Source organism: Aricia agestis, chromosome 3 (genome assembly GCF_905147365.1).
Source record: "Aricia agestis chromosome 3, ilAriAges1.1, whole genome shotgun sequence".
Lineage (NCBI taxonomy): Eukaryota > Metazoa > Arthropoda > Insecta > Lepidoptera > Lycaenidae > Aricia > Aricia agestis.
The window spans coordinates 13869317-13887885 of record NC_056408.1 but is presented as its reverse complement, the minus strand read 5'-3'; the positions used below and the strand labels follow the sequence as shown (position 1 = coordinate 13887885).

The 18569-nt window shown below is 36.8% G+C and overlaps 2 protein-coding genes across 2 annotated transcripts; one reads left to right on the top strand and one right to left on the bottom strand.

Annotated features, from left to right (window-relative positions):
- Nucleotides 1-256: 256 nt before the first annotated feature.
- On the top strand, nucleotides 257-12294 carry LOC121725544 (peroxidase-like). The gene is made up of 13 exons (XM_042112550.1): nucleotides 257-507; nucleotides 3447-3684; nucleotides 4283-4491; nucleotides 4769-4942; nucleotides 5158-5351; nucleotides 5485-5686; nucleotides 5856-6053; nucleotides 7834-8017; nucleotides 8281-8508; nucleotides 8588-8651; nucleotides 9552-9750; nucleotides 11675-11879; nucleotides 12112-12294. The coding sequence occupies exons 1-12, from the start codon at nucleotides 333-335 to the stop codon at nucleotides 11866-11868; spliced, it is 2259 nt and encodes a 752-aa protein (XP_041968484.1). The 5' UTR covers nucleotides 257-332; the 3' UTR covers nucleotides 11869-11879; nucleotides 12112-12294.
- A 1349-nt stretch (nucleotides 12295-13643) lies between these two features.
- Nucleotides 13644-18231, bottom strand: LOC121725549 (leucine-rich melanocyte differentiation-associated protein-like). Its single transcript, XM_042112557.1, has 6 exons — nucleotides 18185-18231; nucleotides 17996-18058; nucleotides 16930-17064; nucleotides 14926-15036; nucleotides 14637-14786; nucleotides 13644-14011 (listed from the first exon to the last, which is right to left on the bottom strand). The coding sequence occupies exons 2-6, from the start codon at nucleotides 18028-18030 to the stop codon at nucleotides 13771-13773; spliced, it is 672 nt and encodes a 223-aa protein (XP_041968491.1). The 5' UTR covers nucleotides 18031-18058; nucleotides 18185-18231; the 3' UTR covers nucleotides 13644-13770.
- Nucleotides 18232-18569: the final 338 nt, after the last annotated feature.

Below are 18569 nucleotides of genomic sequence, written 5' to 3'. Positions count from 1 at the left end.
GCATAGGAATCAACTTCTCTAATAGTACTTATAACTAGATTTCATAGATAGGTTACAGGGTTTTAGTATCGTAAACAAAAACTAGCCAACAATGACTAACACAGATAAGTATTACATAATTAATGTTGTAAAAGGTTGGTTCACATTGTGCAAAGTGGTACTGTAATGAACGTGACCCGATAAGAGAATTTCGTTCGATTAACATCAATACACTTTTCTTCGTTCGACCTAACGTATCATAAACAAAAAAATTAAATTATAAAAATAAATAGAGGGCAAAATTTAACAATCCCTCAAAAATATAAAAAAGTTATACATAACGGTTTTAAATTATGTTAATTACCAAATATTCCTCAATACCAGTGATAGTTTATTTATTTTCTTCTGTGAGTGGGTGTTTCAACTCCGGATGGGACTTCCTGCTGGAAGATTTGTTCGCTGACGTTTGCCCGCTGCTGGCCAGCACAACGACGATTGTCAAAGATCTACTCTTCTCTAATGTTATCGGCAAGTATAAATAAAAATTTCATTAGATATACAGTGTGTAACAAAAATAAGTGATAATACTTTAGGGTGTGTACGTGTTCCTTGTAGAGAGTTCACTGTGAAAGTAGCAGCGCTGAAAGACCAACATTTTTTTTTCACTTTTGTATGGGCAAGGGCCCGAGCGTCACGAGTTTCCCCATACAAGTGAAAAAAAATTTTGGTCTTTCATCGCTGCTACTTTCACAGTGAACTCTCTACAAGGAACACGTACACACCCTAAAGTATTATCACTTATTTTTGTTACACCCTGTATTAATTCTACAACATAATCTTTATTCCCATAACTATCGACCTCTTTCACTCGCGTCCTGTCGTGCAGTTGCTTTACAAGTGTAATTTTAATATTAATTCTATAACATCAACATAGTCGATATTTTAATGACCCATACCTTCCCGCCTCTTTCACTCGCCCTGAAGATGCTGTAGCCATAGAGCAGAAGAGAAAGATATACGTGCTCTACATTATTGTAAATACTTTAAAAATAACGGCTCAATTTAAAAAAGAGTTCAACGCGTTTTTTCATCGCAAAAATTAATTTTTACCTACAATTTTCTAACATTAATTCAACATAAAACATTATAATATTTTACATCTGTTTATTTATTTGCTTCAACACAACTTTTCACACGTGAAATTGCAACTCCATCAACAACAAAACGGAAACTATAAAAATCCCACCAAAACATTAGATGTAAAAAGGAGCCAAGCAAGATATATCTATCGTAAAAAGTTTTCAGATCACATTCAAGCCAAGCCTTCAACTTATTTTGTAATTTAAATCAACATTCAGTGAATTTATCCATAGTTTTCTTTATTTTATAATTATTATAGTGGCTCGGCAATCAGCACAAGAAAAACAAATATAAAACTTTATATTTGGGGTAGTTCATACTTACACAAACGGCAAGCGTAAAGCGTTTTTTAGTATGTAACGACGCATGTGGACGATGGTACCCAATAAATCCAATCATTTGCTGATTATTTCTCTAGTGCTCATTGCCAAGCCACTATAATAATTATAAAATAAAGAAAACTATTGATAAATTCACTGAATGTTGATTTAAATTACAAAATAAGTTGAAGGCTTGGCTTGAATGTGATCTGAAAACTTTTTACGATGGATACATTGCATGGCTATGCAATATTTTGCTTGGCTCCTTTTTACATTTAATGTTTTGGTGGGATTTCATTTCTTTTTTTAAGGTTTCTTTTCTTTTCAGGTCACGTTAAAACTTTTCTGTACTTAGCTTAGCACCCATTCTCTATCTCTAGGTATATATTCTAGGTCGTAAATTAATTGATAATAACAGGTAGGTAACACTTCTACAAAGTACAAATTCTATGACGATAGCCCAACAACTTTTGAACTTTCAGGAGGTTATTCGTGCACCGATGTTACTTTCGAATGACTATTACGACCTATCCCGGATTTTTTAAAACCATATTAATTATACTCCGCAAACAAGCGCTACCGCGATATAAAGGGAGTGCTACACCATCTACCGAGCGAGTATGGAGTTTACATCGTATTTCGCAGCTCTGATTTCATTTATATTTTAATCGAATTTAATTATCCTAGTTTCATTGTTAACTTTGTTAACACTATTTTTCCTTTTGTACGTAAAATAATTATTATGGAGTCGAAACTCATTTTTAATGTTCTTGCAAAGCCACAAACATAAAAATCTTTTCTTTTATTTAATAAAGTTATATTATACTTTTCAGTTTTTATGTTTCCTTGCCCAAAGGATGAAAACGGAAGCCTATTCCTAATGAGTATAGACTTCGCTGTCTGTCTGTCGTCCGTCCGTGTGTCACGAAGCTAGATCTCGAGAACCGCAATAGCTAGATATTTTAATTTTTTACAAATTATGTACTTTTGTTGTCGCTATAAAAGCTAATAGTCCAACTAAAATAAAATAAATGATTAATCGGGGGTCTCATGCAACAAACACGTTTTTTTGCCCTTTTTTGCTCTATATCCATAATGGTAAAAGTAAGGTTTTTGAAAATTTCAGAAAATACTTAATTGTATTTCAACTTTAATAATAAGTAATAAAAAGTTCATAAACTTGTGATTTAAGGGGGGCTCCCATACAAATTTACGGTACGGAACCCTATGTACGCCAGTCCGACTCGCACTTGGCCAGGCCAGCTTCATAATTTTTCCTTTCATTGTGGATAACGACCTACCTTGTTGCCAAATTTCAAGGTTCTAAGTCTGCTAGAAGTACCTACCTTAGAATTTTGATGATCTGTCAGTCAGTACAAAATGTAGTAACTTTGATCATCCGTAACTATTAAACTATTTATCGAAATTTTATGTAATTTGGAGGTTAAGCTAGTTTTAATACTTGCTCCTAGTCACCGAAAGTCTAAATCCCTAGCTTTGTTAACATCGAAGATAAAGGGGGTGTGAAAAAGCCGCGAACCGCTTCGAGAAAAGTATGCTACGGCCGTGCCTTTGCTAAAAAGCTTGGCTGGAGCACTGCCGTGCTCCCAGATACTAGGTAACATAAATATCTCACATCTTTTGACGATCATGGCTGATACGTCACGATCATTTATACGTGGGAAAGCCATGCTTCGGCACGAATGGTCCGGCTCGACCGGAGAAATACCACGTTCTCACAGATAACCGGCGTGAAACAGCGCTTGCGCTGTGTTTCGCCGAGTGAGTGAGTTTACCGGAGGCCCAATGAAATCCCCTCCCCTCCCCTATTCCCTTCCCATCCCTACCCTCTCCTATTACCCTATTCCCTCTTATAAGGCCGGCAACGCAGCACCTGTAGCTCTTCTGATGCTGCGAGTGTCCATGGGCGACGGAAGTTGCTTTCCATCAGGTGACCCTTTTGCTCGTTTACCCCCTTATTTCATAAAAAAACATTCTAATTTACAGAAGACGACTGTCCTATCACTAAAGATTTAATATCGGACAGCATGCGATGTGGTCGTGAGTTGTCGCGGGCGGCGAGGAAAAGGGCTAACCAGCTCATCAAAAATGGCGTTAGTTTAGAGACCAGCTCGCCCGCCCTTCTCCACTTCTTCTCCTCCAAATTACCGAATGACGTTAAGAAGTCAGCAGAAGTGTCCCACGAATTACTGGCCGCAACGAAGCTTATGCAGATGAAATTGAGGTACGTTTCTACGGTTCAGTCACTCACTCAGAATTCGCTGACTAACCCTTAAAAAGCGTTTGACAATGGGGATTGTCCATTTTTTTTTAATTTTGTTCATTACAAAAACATTTCGAGGAATAAGGTCAGTGATCGTTTTTCTGTATATAAACGAAAAAAATACCCATTAGTTACTTATATTTTTAAACAAATATGTTTAACCTTTGTTTGACCTTCAATGGCGTTAAATTAGCAATAAATTCGACCAACATTACGTTTCGAACTTTTGGTAAGCTTCTCGTATCAGCTTTCACATAATGAGAACTTGCATCTGACGAACCAGCCATTATAAAAAAGATTGAAAGGAAAAAACATACTGCAGAGGTCAATTATTGGCCGCCGATGATGACGTCAGAGCGAAACTTTAAAAAATTATTGAGAAAAAACTAGCCAATGAATTTCAAAATTATTTAATTTATATTCTTAAAATATAGGGTATTTTAAGAATATAAAGTATTTTAGCGAAAAAAAATATAAAAAGTACATGTGATTTTTTTTGGACAATGCCCATTCAAAGGTTCATCTGCTTTGATCGCTCTACAATTTTATCCCTTTTCAGCACTGAAGTCACTCCAAACACGTTCATTTCGTTCTTGGAGAATCACTGCGTTCGTCCACATGAGATTTACTGTAAGCCTGTGAGTGTGAGCTGCATCGGCTCCGGCAAGTACCGCAGCATCGACGGCACTTGTAACAACGAGAAGCACCCGGCTTGGGGCCGCCGCGGAGCGCCTTTTACTCGCATCACCGCTCCGAGATACGCTGACGGTAGGAGATCCTTTGCCTATTTGGAGTAAAATTTGACGATTATTTCGCAGTGAAGCATGATGCTTAAAGACCTCGTATTTTTTATTATATCCGTGTTTCTTAACTCGTAGACTCTCTACGACCTAAGTCATATAAGATCTTAGAGGGCGCATTCAGACGTGCGCGTGTTCTGATGTGGCCAAATGCCACATCAGATCAACGCACGTCTGAATGCGCCATTGGACTTGAAGTAAGATGGTCTTCATTACCTTTAAAACCTTAGTACAACTTTTTGTAGGAATATATGCAATGCCAAAATCAAGAAGCAGCTGCCCGTTACCCAATCCGAGGTTATTGTCAACTGGATTGTTCACCGATCGTCCCGTCGCCAGCAACGTGCTCTCGTATCTCTCTATGCAGTGGGGACAATTCATCACTCACGACCTCGTGTTCCAAACTATGGAAGTAACTGGTAAATCAATCTTCAATTTCAGCGGGGTCGTTCTCAACTCCTATTCGACTCGGATTCCTATCTGTAAAGTGATCAATAAAGCAGCGCAGGTTAGTTTGGCTGTCGCACAGGAAAGTTGTCATATCCGAGTCGAATTAGGCACCGTGAATCAGGCCCCAGAATCACAGGACTATGTAATTAACTTTCGAGGATGGTACTTGACTTTTTGGTTTCAGACGAAGGCGGCATTCAGTGCTGTTTAGGAAACGGCCGGGACATCCTCCCTCAGGACATGTTGCACGACAAGTGCATTCCCATTTGCATCCCTGAAGACGACCCATTCTACAGCAAGCAGGGAGTGAAATGCCTCAACTTTGTGAGAAGTGTAACCACGCCAAGGGACGATTGCAGTTTGGGACATGCAGAACAGGTAAATAATGTCAAAAATGCTAACAAAAAAAAAAAATGCTAACTAAAAATTATACACAGGAAGTTCATAAGATACATCCATTGCAACCGCTCTTCAAATAGCCGAAGGTCAATCAAATTTCTTTCTATTTCAGATGAATACCGTAACAAGTTATCTAGATGGGTCACCTATTTATGGATCCGACCCTAAAATAGCATCAAAGTTGAGAACTAGATGCGGAGGTAGACTACGAGAAGACAAAAAGAAAAAAGGAAAGAGAGGGTTTCTTCCCTCCGTTGACGATAAACTAGCAGTTTGCGATTTGAGAAACATTTCGGAACCCTGTTACTTGGCTGGTAATTTCTACTCCTCTTACTATTGATAAGATGATTGTGAAACCGTCAGTCGAGACATACTGCTCTAGCTAGTTTTTATTATTCGTAGGCTCTAGCGTAGAAATTTGTGTGAGTAGGGGGTTTTGTAGAGTACATTAAGCAGCTTTATTGTGGCTCTTTTCTATTCCAGGTGATACCAGAATAAATCAGACACCGACCCTAGCTGTGTTACACACGCTACTGCTGAGAGAACACAATCGAGTCGCTGATATCTTGAGCAACCTCAACCCACTTTGGAACGATGAGAAGCTCTACCAGGAAGCCAGGCGGATCGTTATTGCGGAAATTCAGCATATTACTTATCAGGAGTGGCTGCCTCTGAATTTCGGTAAGTAGTATAGCTTAAGTTTTTCAAAATCTAACAAAGGGGTTTGGGTAATATTGGCGTCATTTTCAAATTTCACGGCCACTCACCAAACCAGCATATTATGAAAGAACATATCAAGGGGAGTAAACTTTATTATGGGGGACATATAGCTAAACTATATCGGAGCCGAGATATTAGGCATTTTAAGTTCGTATTTTCAACTAATAGGCATTCAATCATAACATAAATACTCAGGAAAATAATAAAAAACGGCATGATTTATTAGCTTAAAGCCTTCCTCGATATATGGGCTATTCAACACAAAAATATTTTTTCAAATCGAACAAGCAGTTCCTGAGATTAGCACTTTCAAACACACAAACACTTCAGCTTCATAATATTAGTATACAAGGTATAACAAAACTAAGTGATAATACTTTAGGGTGTGTACTGTGTATGAGTCTCGTGTATAGAGTTTACTGTTAAAGTAGAAGCGCTGAAAAAGAACATATTTTTTATCACTTTTGTATGAGGAAACTCTTTACGCTAGGGCGCTTGCCCATGCAAATTACAAAAAAAAATGTCTTTCAGCGCTGCTTCTTTCAGAGTGAACTCTATACAAGGGAGTAGGGACACATAATATATATACTCTAACTAAAGTATTATCACTTAGTTTTGTTACAACCTGTAGATAGAACCTGTAGAAAGATACAAGTGCAATTCATTTTATCATTTATTTTTATTTTTAGTTATTAGTTCATTTTAGAAGAATGACCAACTACAACAATAACCAACATACAACTACGCGCCCTCATTTAATGAGTTTTTTAACTATTTATTTTTCTTTCGCAAAAAAATGCAAATCCATTTTTTCTCGATTTTCTTAAAGATTTGGTTTTGATTTTTTTATATTTTTTGTGTAAGTAAATAGTTAATATTCTATAAAACATTCCTGCAGCTCGACGTGTATATGAACCGCGAAGTAGATTAAAGGCTAGACTAAAAATTCTGCCGAAAGGTGGCGTCCGGCGTCATAACTCATACTGAACTATGGCCAAAATTCGATAAATAGTAGAAATAATCGACATTATATTATGGGAACAATACCCTAGAGTCATTTTACCTACAACACATTAATAATTATATGTAATTGCCTAATATTGCATCCGGCCCTTTGAAAACCACTGTCTAGTGAAATATAGTCTCAAGTCTCAATATTTTAGTCGGACGAGAGTTAGACCCAGTGTGAAAATATGTATGAAAAATTATTCATATATTTGACGCGGACGAAGACGTGGACAATAGCTAGTGAGAAATATATATCCAACAGATTAATATACCCTTTCTATACCTGTTTGTTAAGGATAGCTCCATAAAGTAACGTTAATTACTATTGATTTTGTGAACATAAGGCGCAAAAATAAATATAAGTACTAAAATAATCGTAGCTCAGCTCCGATATTACTTAGAACAATTTTTATTACTAATATATGTTTCTCTAATGTAGTGCTACAAAATAGTATTGGTTTAATCCCTGGCCGCTGGAAAAAAAAAATGACGCCACAGGTCCATACAAAGTTACTCAATGCCTTTTAGACCTAACAGATTGTGCTATGATGGACAATTACAGACGAATAGTGAATACGAACTAGTAAAGATATGTTTATGATTGCGCATATTATAAGCAGCTCCGCACTTATTATGGTGGCAGTATAAATGGTGCATACATTGTCAATTATAGCCTAAAATATGACATAACGAGGACCTAAGGAGTCGAAGCTAAACCTTATACGTGTTCCAGGAGAAGGCTACCTTCGCTATTACAGGATATCCCCGACCTCCCTCTACAACAGAGACTACAACGAAGACGTGAATCCTGGGGTGATAAACGGTTTTGGGGCTGGAGCCTTCCGGTTCCTCCACACCATCATCCCGGATTCCATCATGACGTGCCCCGCGTCTTACCAGTCCGCGTATATGTACAAGTATTACACCATTTTTTACGACCAAAAACGATTCAAATACAAGAAATTATTTGTTCGTTGCCAAGTCTTCGCTAAACAAACTGTGGGTCATAAGATTCTTGGGGGAAATTCCATATTTATCTCATTGTTACCACCTTATATTTCAGTTATCTTATAAAATAAACAATAGGAATTAAAGAACCTTAGCGCATATTATAAAGAATAAAACTTTTTTCTTAATAATATGCGCTAAATTTCGTTTCCTAGTTCCACTTAAATTTCAGGTTGAGCGACCACTACTTTAACCCATATCTGTTGGAGTCATCAGCGGAGTCGTTTAACGATATACTCAGAGGTATAGTGACCCAGCGGGCGGGGGAGGCGGACTCCCACTGTACAGGAGAAATAACGAACATGCTGTTCAAATCTCATAACAAATGGGGGTTGGACCTCATCGCTATGGACATACAGAGGGGAAGAGATCACGGCATTGGGTCTTACAATGATTTTAGGTAAGATTTGTTGGATGATGAGATATTAAATGTTGTCGATTGATGAGGCAAATTGAAATGGTATTTAACCGTATTCCAGAGAAACCTGTGGTTTGCGAAGAGCTAAGAGTTTCCAAGACTTAGCTGGTGAGATCCCACAAGATGTAAGTTTGTTTAACTTTATAATATGACAAAGAACTATGCCTATCCTAAGAACGCGATAGCAACAATATTCGCATGCGAGTATTGACACTTAGCAATTCATCTATGTAACGCTTCCGTGGTCTAGTGGTATAGAGCGTGGCTATTGACTCGGAGGTCGTGAGTTCGATTCCCGCGTTGGAAACATGTTATTTCCAAGTTTGGTTAGGACAATGCAGGCTGATCACCTGATTTTCTGACAAGTAAGATGATCCATGCGTCGGATGGGCATGTAAAAAGTCGGTCCTGCGCCTGATCTCTCGCCAGTCGTGTCGATCTTCCGTAATCCGTCCCACTGGGTTATGAGAGTAAGTCTTGACGTGGGAGAGCCATGCTACGGCACGAATGGGCCGGCTCGACCGGAGAAATACCACGTCCTCACATAAAACCGGCGTGAAACAGCACTTCCGCTGTGTTTCGCCGAGTGAGTGAGTTTACCGGAGGCCCAATCCCCTACCCTTTTCCTTTTCCTACCCTCCCCTAATCCCTTCCCTACCCTCTCCTAATCCCTTCCCTACCCTCCCCTATTACCCCTTAAAAGGCCGGCAACGCACCTGCAGCTCTTCTGATGCTGCGAGTGTCCATGGGCGACGGAAGTTGCTTTCCATCAGGTGACCCGTTTGCTCGTTTGCCCCCTTATTTCATAAAAAAAAGTAAAGGAATAGAGAGTGCTCTTGTGTACTGCGCACACACTTGGGCACTATAAAATTACTCCTGCGTAGCTGGCCTGGCTTCAATTAAACCGGCCACCGTCACCGAAACCGGAGTGGGAGCTATTATATTACGTACTCCACACAAGCTTTGTGACCACTAGATACATTGTTCAGACCGTCTGATTTGTCTAACAACTTTATTTTTTCTAGCGCATTAACTTGCTAACAAAATACTACGAGCACGTCGATGACATAGATCTTTTCGTCGGAGGCTCTTTGGAGAGTGACATCCAGGGTTCGATTCTGGGACAGACCTTCCAGTGTATAGTCGCAGAGCAGTTCTATCGCACAAGGATCGGAGACCGATTCTTCTATGACAACAGCGAAATGCCACATTCATTTACACCAGGTGAGTATTCCGTCATCTTTACAACATTTTTGTACGCTTTTAGCTATTATAATATTTAGATTACAAGGTACAAGCTGAGAACAAACACTCTTCTTAATGTAAGTAACTCGTCTTCTTAAACAAAATATTACTCATGGAACATTTTTACTAACCCTAAATGTGTGATTTACCTACCCTACAAAGTCAATAATCCAAAAATATCAATCGTACACGAAAATGCCCTTCCAGTCTCTACACATTCTTAATCGCTTAATATTGGTTCAGCATTAGGTATTCATTGTCCAACGTATAGAGACCGCTTAATATTGTCTTCACTAATAAAATCGTGGCATCGCTCGCGTACATTATTAAATTTTAATTAATTCAAGTATCGATTCGGAATTTCCATGAAGTATTAATTCTGAGAACCAAGTAATTGCAAGGTTTTTCTTGTTGGTATTACGTTTTAATGGTATGCTTTTTAACCTTGATTTATCATTGATTTCTTTGGCATAACAATCTGTATTTTTATGATATTGTTATATTTATTATTTACCTACCATATTTTTCGTGCGACAACTTCCTGTCTATTGATTTTATTGTTTTCTTTAATCAGTGAAAGTGTCACGCCGTAAATGTCATTGCTTTTATATTTTAATAATATGTATTGACATTTGCATGGATTACTCACTCCGTGCATACGATATAGAAACGTAACTCCTTTAACTTAGATATTTGAATATATACAAGGTGTAACAAAACAAGTGATAATACTTTAAGATGTGTATCTGTCCCTTATAAATAATGTAGAATTCAATATGAAACTAACAGCGCTGATATTATTTATGTGATCTGTATAGGCAAGCGCCCAGCGTCGTGGATTTTCCCATACAAAAGTTAAAAAAAGTTACTCTTTGAGCTCTGCTACTTTCAAAGCGAGAACTTATACACATCCTAAAGTATTATCCTTAGTTTTGTTACACCCTGTATATTGTACTGTCTACACTACTATTATAAAGAGGAAAGATTTGATTTTTTGTTTGTTTGTTTGTTTGTTTGTTTGTTTGAGTCGAATAGGCTCCGAAACTACTGGACCGATTTGAAAAATTCTTTTACCATTGGAATCCTGCATTATTTCTGCTGAACATAGGCTAATTTTTATTTTGGAAAAATATAAGGTTCCGTAAGATATTTGGGATTTTCGGACGCAAGGTTTAATAACTAATAATACTAATACCGTAGTATTTTCCTCAATAACGTCATTGATACTGCTGGTCTATTCTAGTACTTAAGAGTCCAGGTGCCATCGCAATTCTCATACAAACGTTATACCAAGATCATTTCCCATACGAGAATATTTACCATATTTGAGTTATTATTCAGCTTAAGATAGTAATTACATAGGTTCCTGTACAAAGATTCACTGCAAAAAATTTACATACCAAAAAATATGAACGATTACAATTTAGCATGTAAATATTGTACTTAATCGTTTATATTTTTGGTATGTAAATATTTTGCAGTGAATCTTTGTAAAAGAACCTAGGTAATTACTATCTTAAGCTGAATAATAACTCAAATATGGTAAATATTCTCGTATGGGAAATTATCTTGGTATTACGTTTGTGTGAGAACTGCGATGGCACCCGGACTCTTAAATACAAATAAGCACTTAATAATACAAATAATTAATACTAAATAGTAATTATGAATACTAAATAGGCGTTGACTGTTGTCTGAAACTTTGTTGTGTACTGTTTAGTAATTCATTTATTGCTTCGGAATCGCACATTTTCCAAAATAATAACATTATGTCCTTTTCCGAACTCCAAAGTAGCAAATGCTGTATAATTTTTTAGCGGTTTTCAGGATGAAAGGGATAACAAACAAACACACTTTCGCATTTATAACATTAGTATTAATAACAATAATTTATAATTTCCAGAACAACTAAAAGAAATTAAGAAGGCGTCTATGGCACGGCTAATTTGTGACAACAGTGACGTCAGATATGTTCAGAGGAGGGCGTTTGAGCTGGAGACGAAATACAACCCCAAATACAGCTGCGAGGACTACGACGCCATACCATATGTCGACTTGACCGCGTGGAAGAGACCCAAATACGAATTATACGACTGAGAATAATTATACAGGGTGTAACAAAAATAAGTGATAATACTTTAGGGTGTGTACGTGTTCCTTGTGAAAGTGGCAGACGAATTTTTTTTTTCACTTTTGTATGGGCAGCCCGAGCGCCACGAGTTTCCCCATACAAAAGTAAAAAAAATTGGTCTTTCAGCGCTGCTACTTTCACAGTGAACTCTCTACAAGGAACACGTACACACCCTAAAGTGTTATCACTTATTTTTGTTACACCCTGTATAGTCCGGTCGCGGAGCACGGAGAAATTCGTACATCGAACGTATATTAAGTATGTTTTACTGGCACACGAATGTACTGGGTGCTAAAAGCTATTACGTACCCTCAGATAAAAGAAGGGTGCTCACCTTGAATCTACAGCATGACTGGTGAGACATGTTCAATACTCGAGGACGTGATATTCGGCTTTTACATAAGTTGAAAAAAAATATATATAAAAAAATAATATTAATTGATCACTGAGTAAATGTAGCTTAAAGTTAAATAACCAACGCATGGACACCGCGCGCGGGGCGGGGCGCATGCCGCCGCGCCGTGGCCGCCGCATAGTAATTTACTAAGTGTCCATTTTTGTTTATTTAAAGGGGGTCAAAAATTAAGTACCTAATTTTATTACATAATTATGATGAAAATCGAGTACCAAGTACTCTCCTTAAGTATTGACCATGTCTCACCAGCCATGCTGTAGATGAAACAGAGTACCATGGTCGATGGTATACTTTAATGCATTTATATTTTATTTCTATATAAAAATCACTTTGTGTTGTATGAAACAGGTGATCTGGTGAAATAACTTCGTGCGCAACTGTAAGAGAGATGTTACAAAACACGAATTTCTGCATGTTTTGCGACCGGACTATATCACTGCAAAACAAAATACAATCTTATTTAGTACGCTATATCATTGTAAATATTAAACATTAGAAAATAATACCTTCTGTTATTAATTTATTATTTATTAAGTATATTAATTTCATTACGAATGTCTTTTTTATTTATTAAATAAAAATCCCCTCAACTATTATAATAAGCTGCCGTTTTGCCATTACATTTGAAAGTACTTTGTTGATTGATAAGACATTATTTAATTTCCCACAAAAAGACTAATATTATAGGGGTTAAATAATAATTAATAGTTATTATGCATTTATATTAAAGAGAATTACTTTTTTGTAATTAAAAGTTTAGTTTCGAAATTTAAAGCAACAAAAGTATAGTAAAAATTATATAATATTGTAAATTATTATGATAATCATAAACAAATCCAATTTTGGCACAACACTATATTATATAAAATAATATCTTTATGTGACTTACTTAATTTTAATAGAGTATCTATTATTTTGATTAATATAAAAATACAAAGTATAATCTACAAGTACATAATAATTATTATAAAAATGTTACTTAATACTACAGTGATTTTAAGGCACCTATGTTTAATTAAATCTTAAACTATTAGGAAAAAGACTGATTTGTGATATAATCACCCTATCCTAAAGTTGTATAAAGTGTTACGTCATGTTTTGTAAAGTAGAAAGATCTTAAAGCGCAACTATCATTTTTCATAACTATTCAGGAACATCAGTGCCGTAAACAGTCTTTTTTGCGTCCTTTGCGAGCTTCTAGTGTCGAGCGTATTATATTACCCAAAGCAATGTATAAGGTCTATTTTAGTGTTGGAATTGTGCTCTAGGGGCGCAGCGGGAACTATTATCTGGAGCAAACCGAAAAAACTCCTGCCTGGTTTGGCCATTTTTGCGCTCCCCCCCAGAGTCTACGCCCTGTGCCTGGGTACTGCTCTTTTTACGGCACTGAGGAACATCCATTCAACAATAGTCATATTAATAAGTTTTCTTACTTACATGACACATTTTCATTCTATATGAATAAATTTCTTTGCTCCCTCCTTTCTTTACCCAATATAGTGCTCAGTTTGTTGTGAACAGAACTCCAAGTCACAGATTTTATCAACAACTGTGGTATGCTTCCTGTTTTAGGATTAACGATGCGTTCCAGAAGAGGTCTTTTATACAGCCTCTCCGACTCGGTCCTTTGATCTTCTGTCACTCTTCTGTCGTCCAGATGTGTAAGGGATGGAAAATGTGAGATGACAAAAAGCCTGAAAAGTATAGCTAATTAACATGGTATAAAGAAAATGATCTAAAAACAGCATGTATCCATGCTAATATTATAAATGCGAAAGTGTGTCTGTCTGTTACGTCTGCACGCCTGAGCCGCTGAACCGATTCTGCTGAAATTTGGTATGAAGATACCTGGAGTCCCGGGAAAGGACATAGGACACTTTTTGTCCCAAAAAATGTACGGTTCCCGCGCGATAAACGAGTTTTGGCGCAACGGAGTTGCGGGCGTCATCTAGTATTGTATATTTAATAATGCAACAAAAAATATATCCATAGTAATAATATATGCAAACGTGTGTAAGTCTGTCAGTCAACCTCTTCACAGTCAAACCACTAAACCAATTTTGCAAAATTTTGAATGGAGATATGTACTTTGAGTCTGGGGAAAGGACATACTTTTTATCCAGGTAAAATGTATGGTTCCCGTGCGATAAACAAATTTTTACGCAACAGAGTCACGGGCGTCTTCTAGTTATCTAATAAATATTTCAATTATAATTACTTTTATCCAGCAGATAACATAAATAAAACTAGACTCTTGTTGGTATTGTTCATGATACACAAAACATGAACAAGAAATAATGAATTAAGATTTAAACTCACCTGTATTGTAGATACTCATAGAATGTTCCCCCATTGAAATAACTTGGAGCAGCTGGGTTGCCCATCAACGACAAGTAAGTTAAGTTTGGACAGGACTCTCTGAGTTTACCCACCCATGGGTAAATTGATGCTATTTTGCACCTGTTCAGCCTGTAAATAATGAATTGAAACAATTACTGGTTGTTTTGCAAGACATATAGTGTTATTAGTTATTACTTGTCTAACTTCAATGAAACTTGGTATGTTTCAAAATACTTATGAACAATAAATAGTTATAAGTAATATTTACCATAATATTTCTAGTTTAGGCATTGGTGGCAGGCAGCAGTTTTCTGTTATTGGATTATCATCAGCAATGAGTGATGTCAAATGTATGAAATGCACCAGAGCATCAAGATTCCTGAGGACAACAAATTGATATGATTTTTCTTAATCTTTTTTGCACTGTAAAGGAGTGAGCACACTGAGACGGGCCGTGCCGGGGCTCAGCGTGCCGGGGCGTATCGCAAAAATCCGCCTCCATACAATTTGTATGGAAGCGGATGCGCGTATCGTACACTGTGCCGGGGCGCATCAGCGCGGATTTTTGATCGGCGGATTTTCGTCAATGCGACACGGCCCGACAAGACCCACTGCGCCCCGGCAACAGTGTGCTATAGCAAGCGGCGCGCGGTAGTGATGCGATGCGGCTCGATAAGCCTCGGCTCAAAATCAGTCAATGCGTTGCGCGCCGACCCGCCCCGGCACAGTGAGCGTTAAAATCCGTCAATGCGATGAGACCCGACCCGGCAATAGTGTGCTATAACGCATTTTGCGCTGCGCTGCGCCCCAACCCGCCCCGGCACGCGCCGACAAAGTGAGCGCGAACCTTAAGAAGAGTCCACACCGCCGTGTTTCCATACAAACGCTGTCCCCTGTTTTCTCCCTGGATAATGCCGGTAGAGTTATGATTTTTTTTCCTGAATATCTATGGCCACTATTAGCATGTCCCTATGTTTTCTTTTTTTTCATAATTTTATTATTAAAAAAGATAAGAACGTCCAAAAACCCAAAAAAATGGCAAGATTTTCCTCTGTGTTCAAACACCCAGAAAACAAAACTGGCTAAAATATACAAAAAAAATAAAACATAGGAACACAGCTTAAGCCTTGCTTTAATTCTTCATGAAGAAAGTACTTAAATCGGTTAAGTTTTGGAGAAGGAATCAGCGGACAACGAATCGAAGATTTTCTGTTCTTTTATTAGAACTTTTGTCGTGTTGTCTCTATCGCGCTCTGCGGTGGGAGACTTGAGATTGGTGAGACAGCAATAGATTTTCAAATACCTATTTTCAATTTCTCTCGCCCCTGGTGTATCCTCTTAAAAGGTAAATGTGGCGTGGGTTAAAGGAAGTGTTGCCAGATTTTTTTTGTGTCAAGTCGGGACTTTGGATCTTTTTGAGTGAAAAAGCGGGCTTTTTCACTCAAAAGCAGGACAAAGAAAAAAAACGTTATTTTAACGCAAATCAAAATTTAAAAAACTTTACATTTATACTTACATAAAAAAATTTTTGAATTTTTATTTGCGTTAAAATAACGTTTACGTGAGCATGACAATAGAATATAGCTAAAGTAGCCAAAGATCCACCCCTCTACCTCCCACACTCTTTTCTTCATTACACATCTTTCTTACTCAGCACACTGCACGTACGTTCGGGCTTTCCCCAGTCCCGCACTGCGCCTATCCCGCTCGGTACATTTAATTTTGATGAATAAATCGGGACGTCTGGCAACGCTGGTTAAAGGTATCCCTGGGTTGATATATAAATATCATCCATCTTTGTTGCTATTCAATAACATTATTATTATAATTATATCAATAAGCACACTAGCAGCTTATAAGCTGATGCGTGTGTATCATACGATTTAAAGTTTGTCCAGTCTGTTCTTTAGAGAATTTACTGTAGGTGCCATTATTACATTTTCAGACAGCTTGTTCCACTCAGAAACTACTCTATTGGGTAAGAAGTGTTTTAGGGGATTGCTCTTATGTGGTATTCTCCATAGCTTCAGTGGATGTACCCGAAGATGATTGTTTTCATTTAAGACGAACAAATTTTCAATTCCATCGACATTGTAGTAACCAGTAAGTATTTTGAATGTTTCTATAAGGCTGCCTCTCATCCTACACTCTTCCAATGTGGTAAGTCCGAGATACTTTAATTGTTCTTCATACTCTGGGTTTCTCTATCATTATCATTATCTATTATGATATCTTTAGCCTTGTAAGTGTGCCTGAATGTTCAATAACTTACGTGATTTTATTGTGGCTTATATCTAAATACTGGATGTGATTGGAGAATCTTGTAACTACTGCTTTTGGTATCTCATACAATTTTTCATAGGCAAGAGTTAATTTGGTAGGTTCCTCAGTGTTGTCATCAGTGGATCTACAAAAGAAAAAGTCAAATAATAATTATAAACATAATAGATAAAAGCTATTTAAAATGTATGAATTAAAGTTTTGTTATGTATTAATTTATTCAAACTTTCTTTGAAGGCTGAAAATAACATATTTATTATTAAATATTGGCAAGCATGTCCTACTAATATTATAAAGGCAAAAGTTTGTTTGGATGTATGGATGTTTGTTACTCTTTCACACAAAAACTACTGTACAGATTTTACTGAAACTTTACAATAATATAGCTTATACATCAGAATAACACATAGGCTACAATTTTAACCGACTTTAGAAATGGAGGAGGTGTTATGTTCGTTATTTTATCTTCAACGATTACTCCGCTGTTTGTAAACTGATTTTCAAAATTTTTCTTTTGGTGTATAGGTTATCATTCTAATTTGGTACCATATTCATAAAAGTGGTGACCTGATGAAGAGATCCATAAGTAATGGAGGGAACTCCTCAAAATTTATATGGAAATATGTGGTGACTTCGGTTTCGTGAGCAGTATTCTAAGCATATGCCACCAACAAGTAAGATTTTGCACCAAGGTATACCATGGTTCGGAAGGTGCTGAGAGAACTCCTGATTCTTTATAGATACAAGTTTGGGAGTTTTGACGTTGTTTTAAGAGCGGAAAGCATATGCTACTATGCAAATTACCTTCATCTTAAACATCATCACTATCATAAACTCTTATATCACTTAAACCGCGGGTAACACCGCGGGGCACAGCTAGTATTTAATATTTTAATGATAAATCAATACTTTAGACATATTTTATTATTATAGTATATTATCTATTGAGGTCATTAACCAGCTAGTAGAGTTCATGCTTGCTAAGTACTAAAACTTATACTGCAGTAGTCAGTAGTCTCTTTTGTTAAATGATCAGGAGAACATCAAGATATACTTACTCTAGCATATTTGCCGGAGTTATATTTTGATCCATGATTGACTCTTCAATAATATGCTGAAAACTTTAAAAGTTAGATTTTACAAGACCTCAATGTATAGTTTATGTAGTTTTAAACTGAATTATCATTAGCTCATTATCATAATTTTTAACTTTAACTTCTAGTATTATAATAAATAATTTTACTTACATTTTAAATTAATTTTCTAATTGTTCAATAATAATTATTAATTATTCGCAACACAACACGAATCTAAAATCGTCTTCGTCTTCTTCCGCACCTGACAGTACTCATGTCAATGTCATTGTCAAAGTATATATTTTTTAATTTTGTTACCAAGAATTCGTCCGCACGGTCACCAAATAGCCGGTGCTGCCACAACAATTATTAAAGTCTGTCAAAAAAGTGAAGAAATTAAAAAGTGGCAACATCGTAGTGTCATCCCTTTCAAGTCAATCTAAGACAAAAGGGATGACACTACGATGGTGCCACTTTTTAATTTCTTCACTTTTTTGACAGACTATATATTTAATCAGATTAACCCGAAACAAATCTATACAAAAAATAACCCCAA

Coding starts and splice junctions, on each gene's coding strand:
- LOC121725544 (XM_042112550.1), top strand. CDS start 333: ATGTTAATTACCAAATATTCCTCAATACCAGTGATAGTTTATTTATTT. Junction 5,687..5,855: donor GGAACCCTGTTACTTGGCTG/GTAATTTCTACT, acceptor TTTCTATTCCAG/GTGATACCAGAATAAATCAG. Junction 6,054..7,833: donor GTGGCTGCCTCTGAATTTCG/GTAAGTAGTATA, acceptor TACGTGTTCCAG/GAGAAGGCTACCTTCGCTAT.
- LOC121725549 (XM_042112557.1), bottom strand. CDS start 18,030: ATGGATCAAAATATAACTCCGGCAAATATGCTAGA. Junction 15,037..16,929: donor ATAAGCCACAATAAAATCAC/GTAAGTTATTGA, acceptor TGTTGTCCTCAG/GAATCTTGATGCTCTGGTGC. Junction 14,012..14,636: donor TATGAGTATCTACAATACAG/GTGAGTTTAAAT, acceptor TATACTTTTCAG/GCTTTTTGTCATCTCACATT.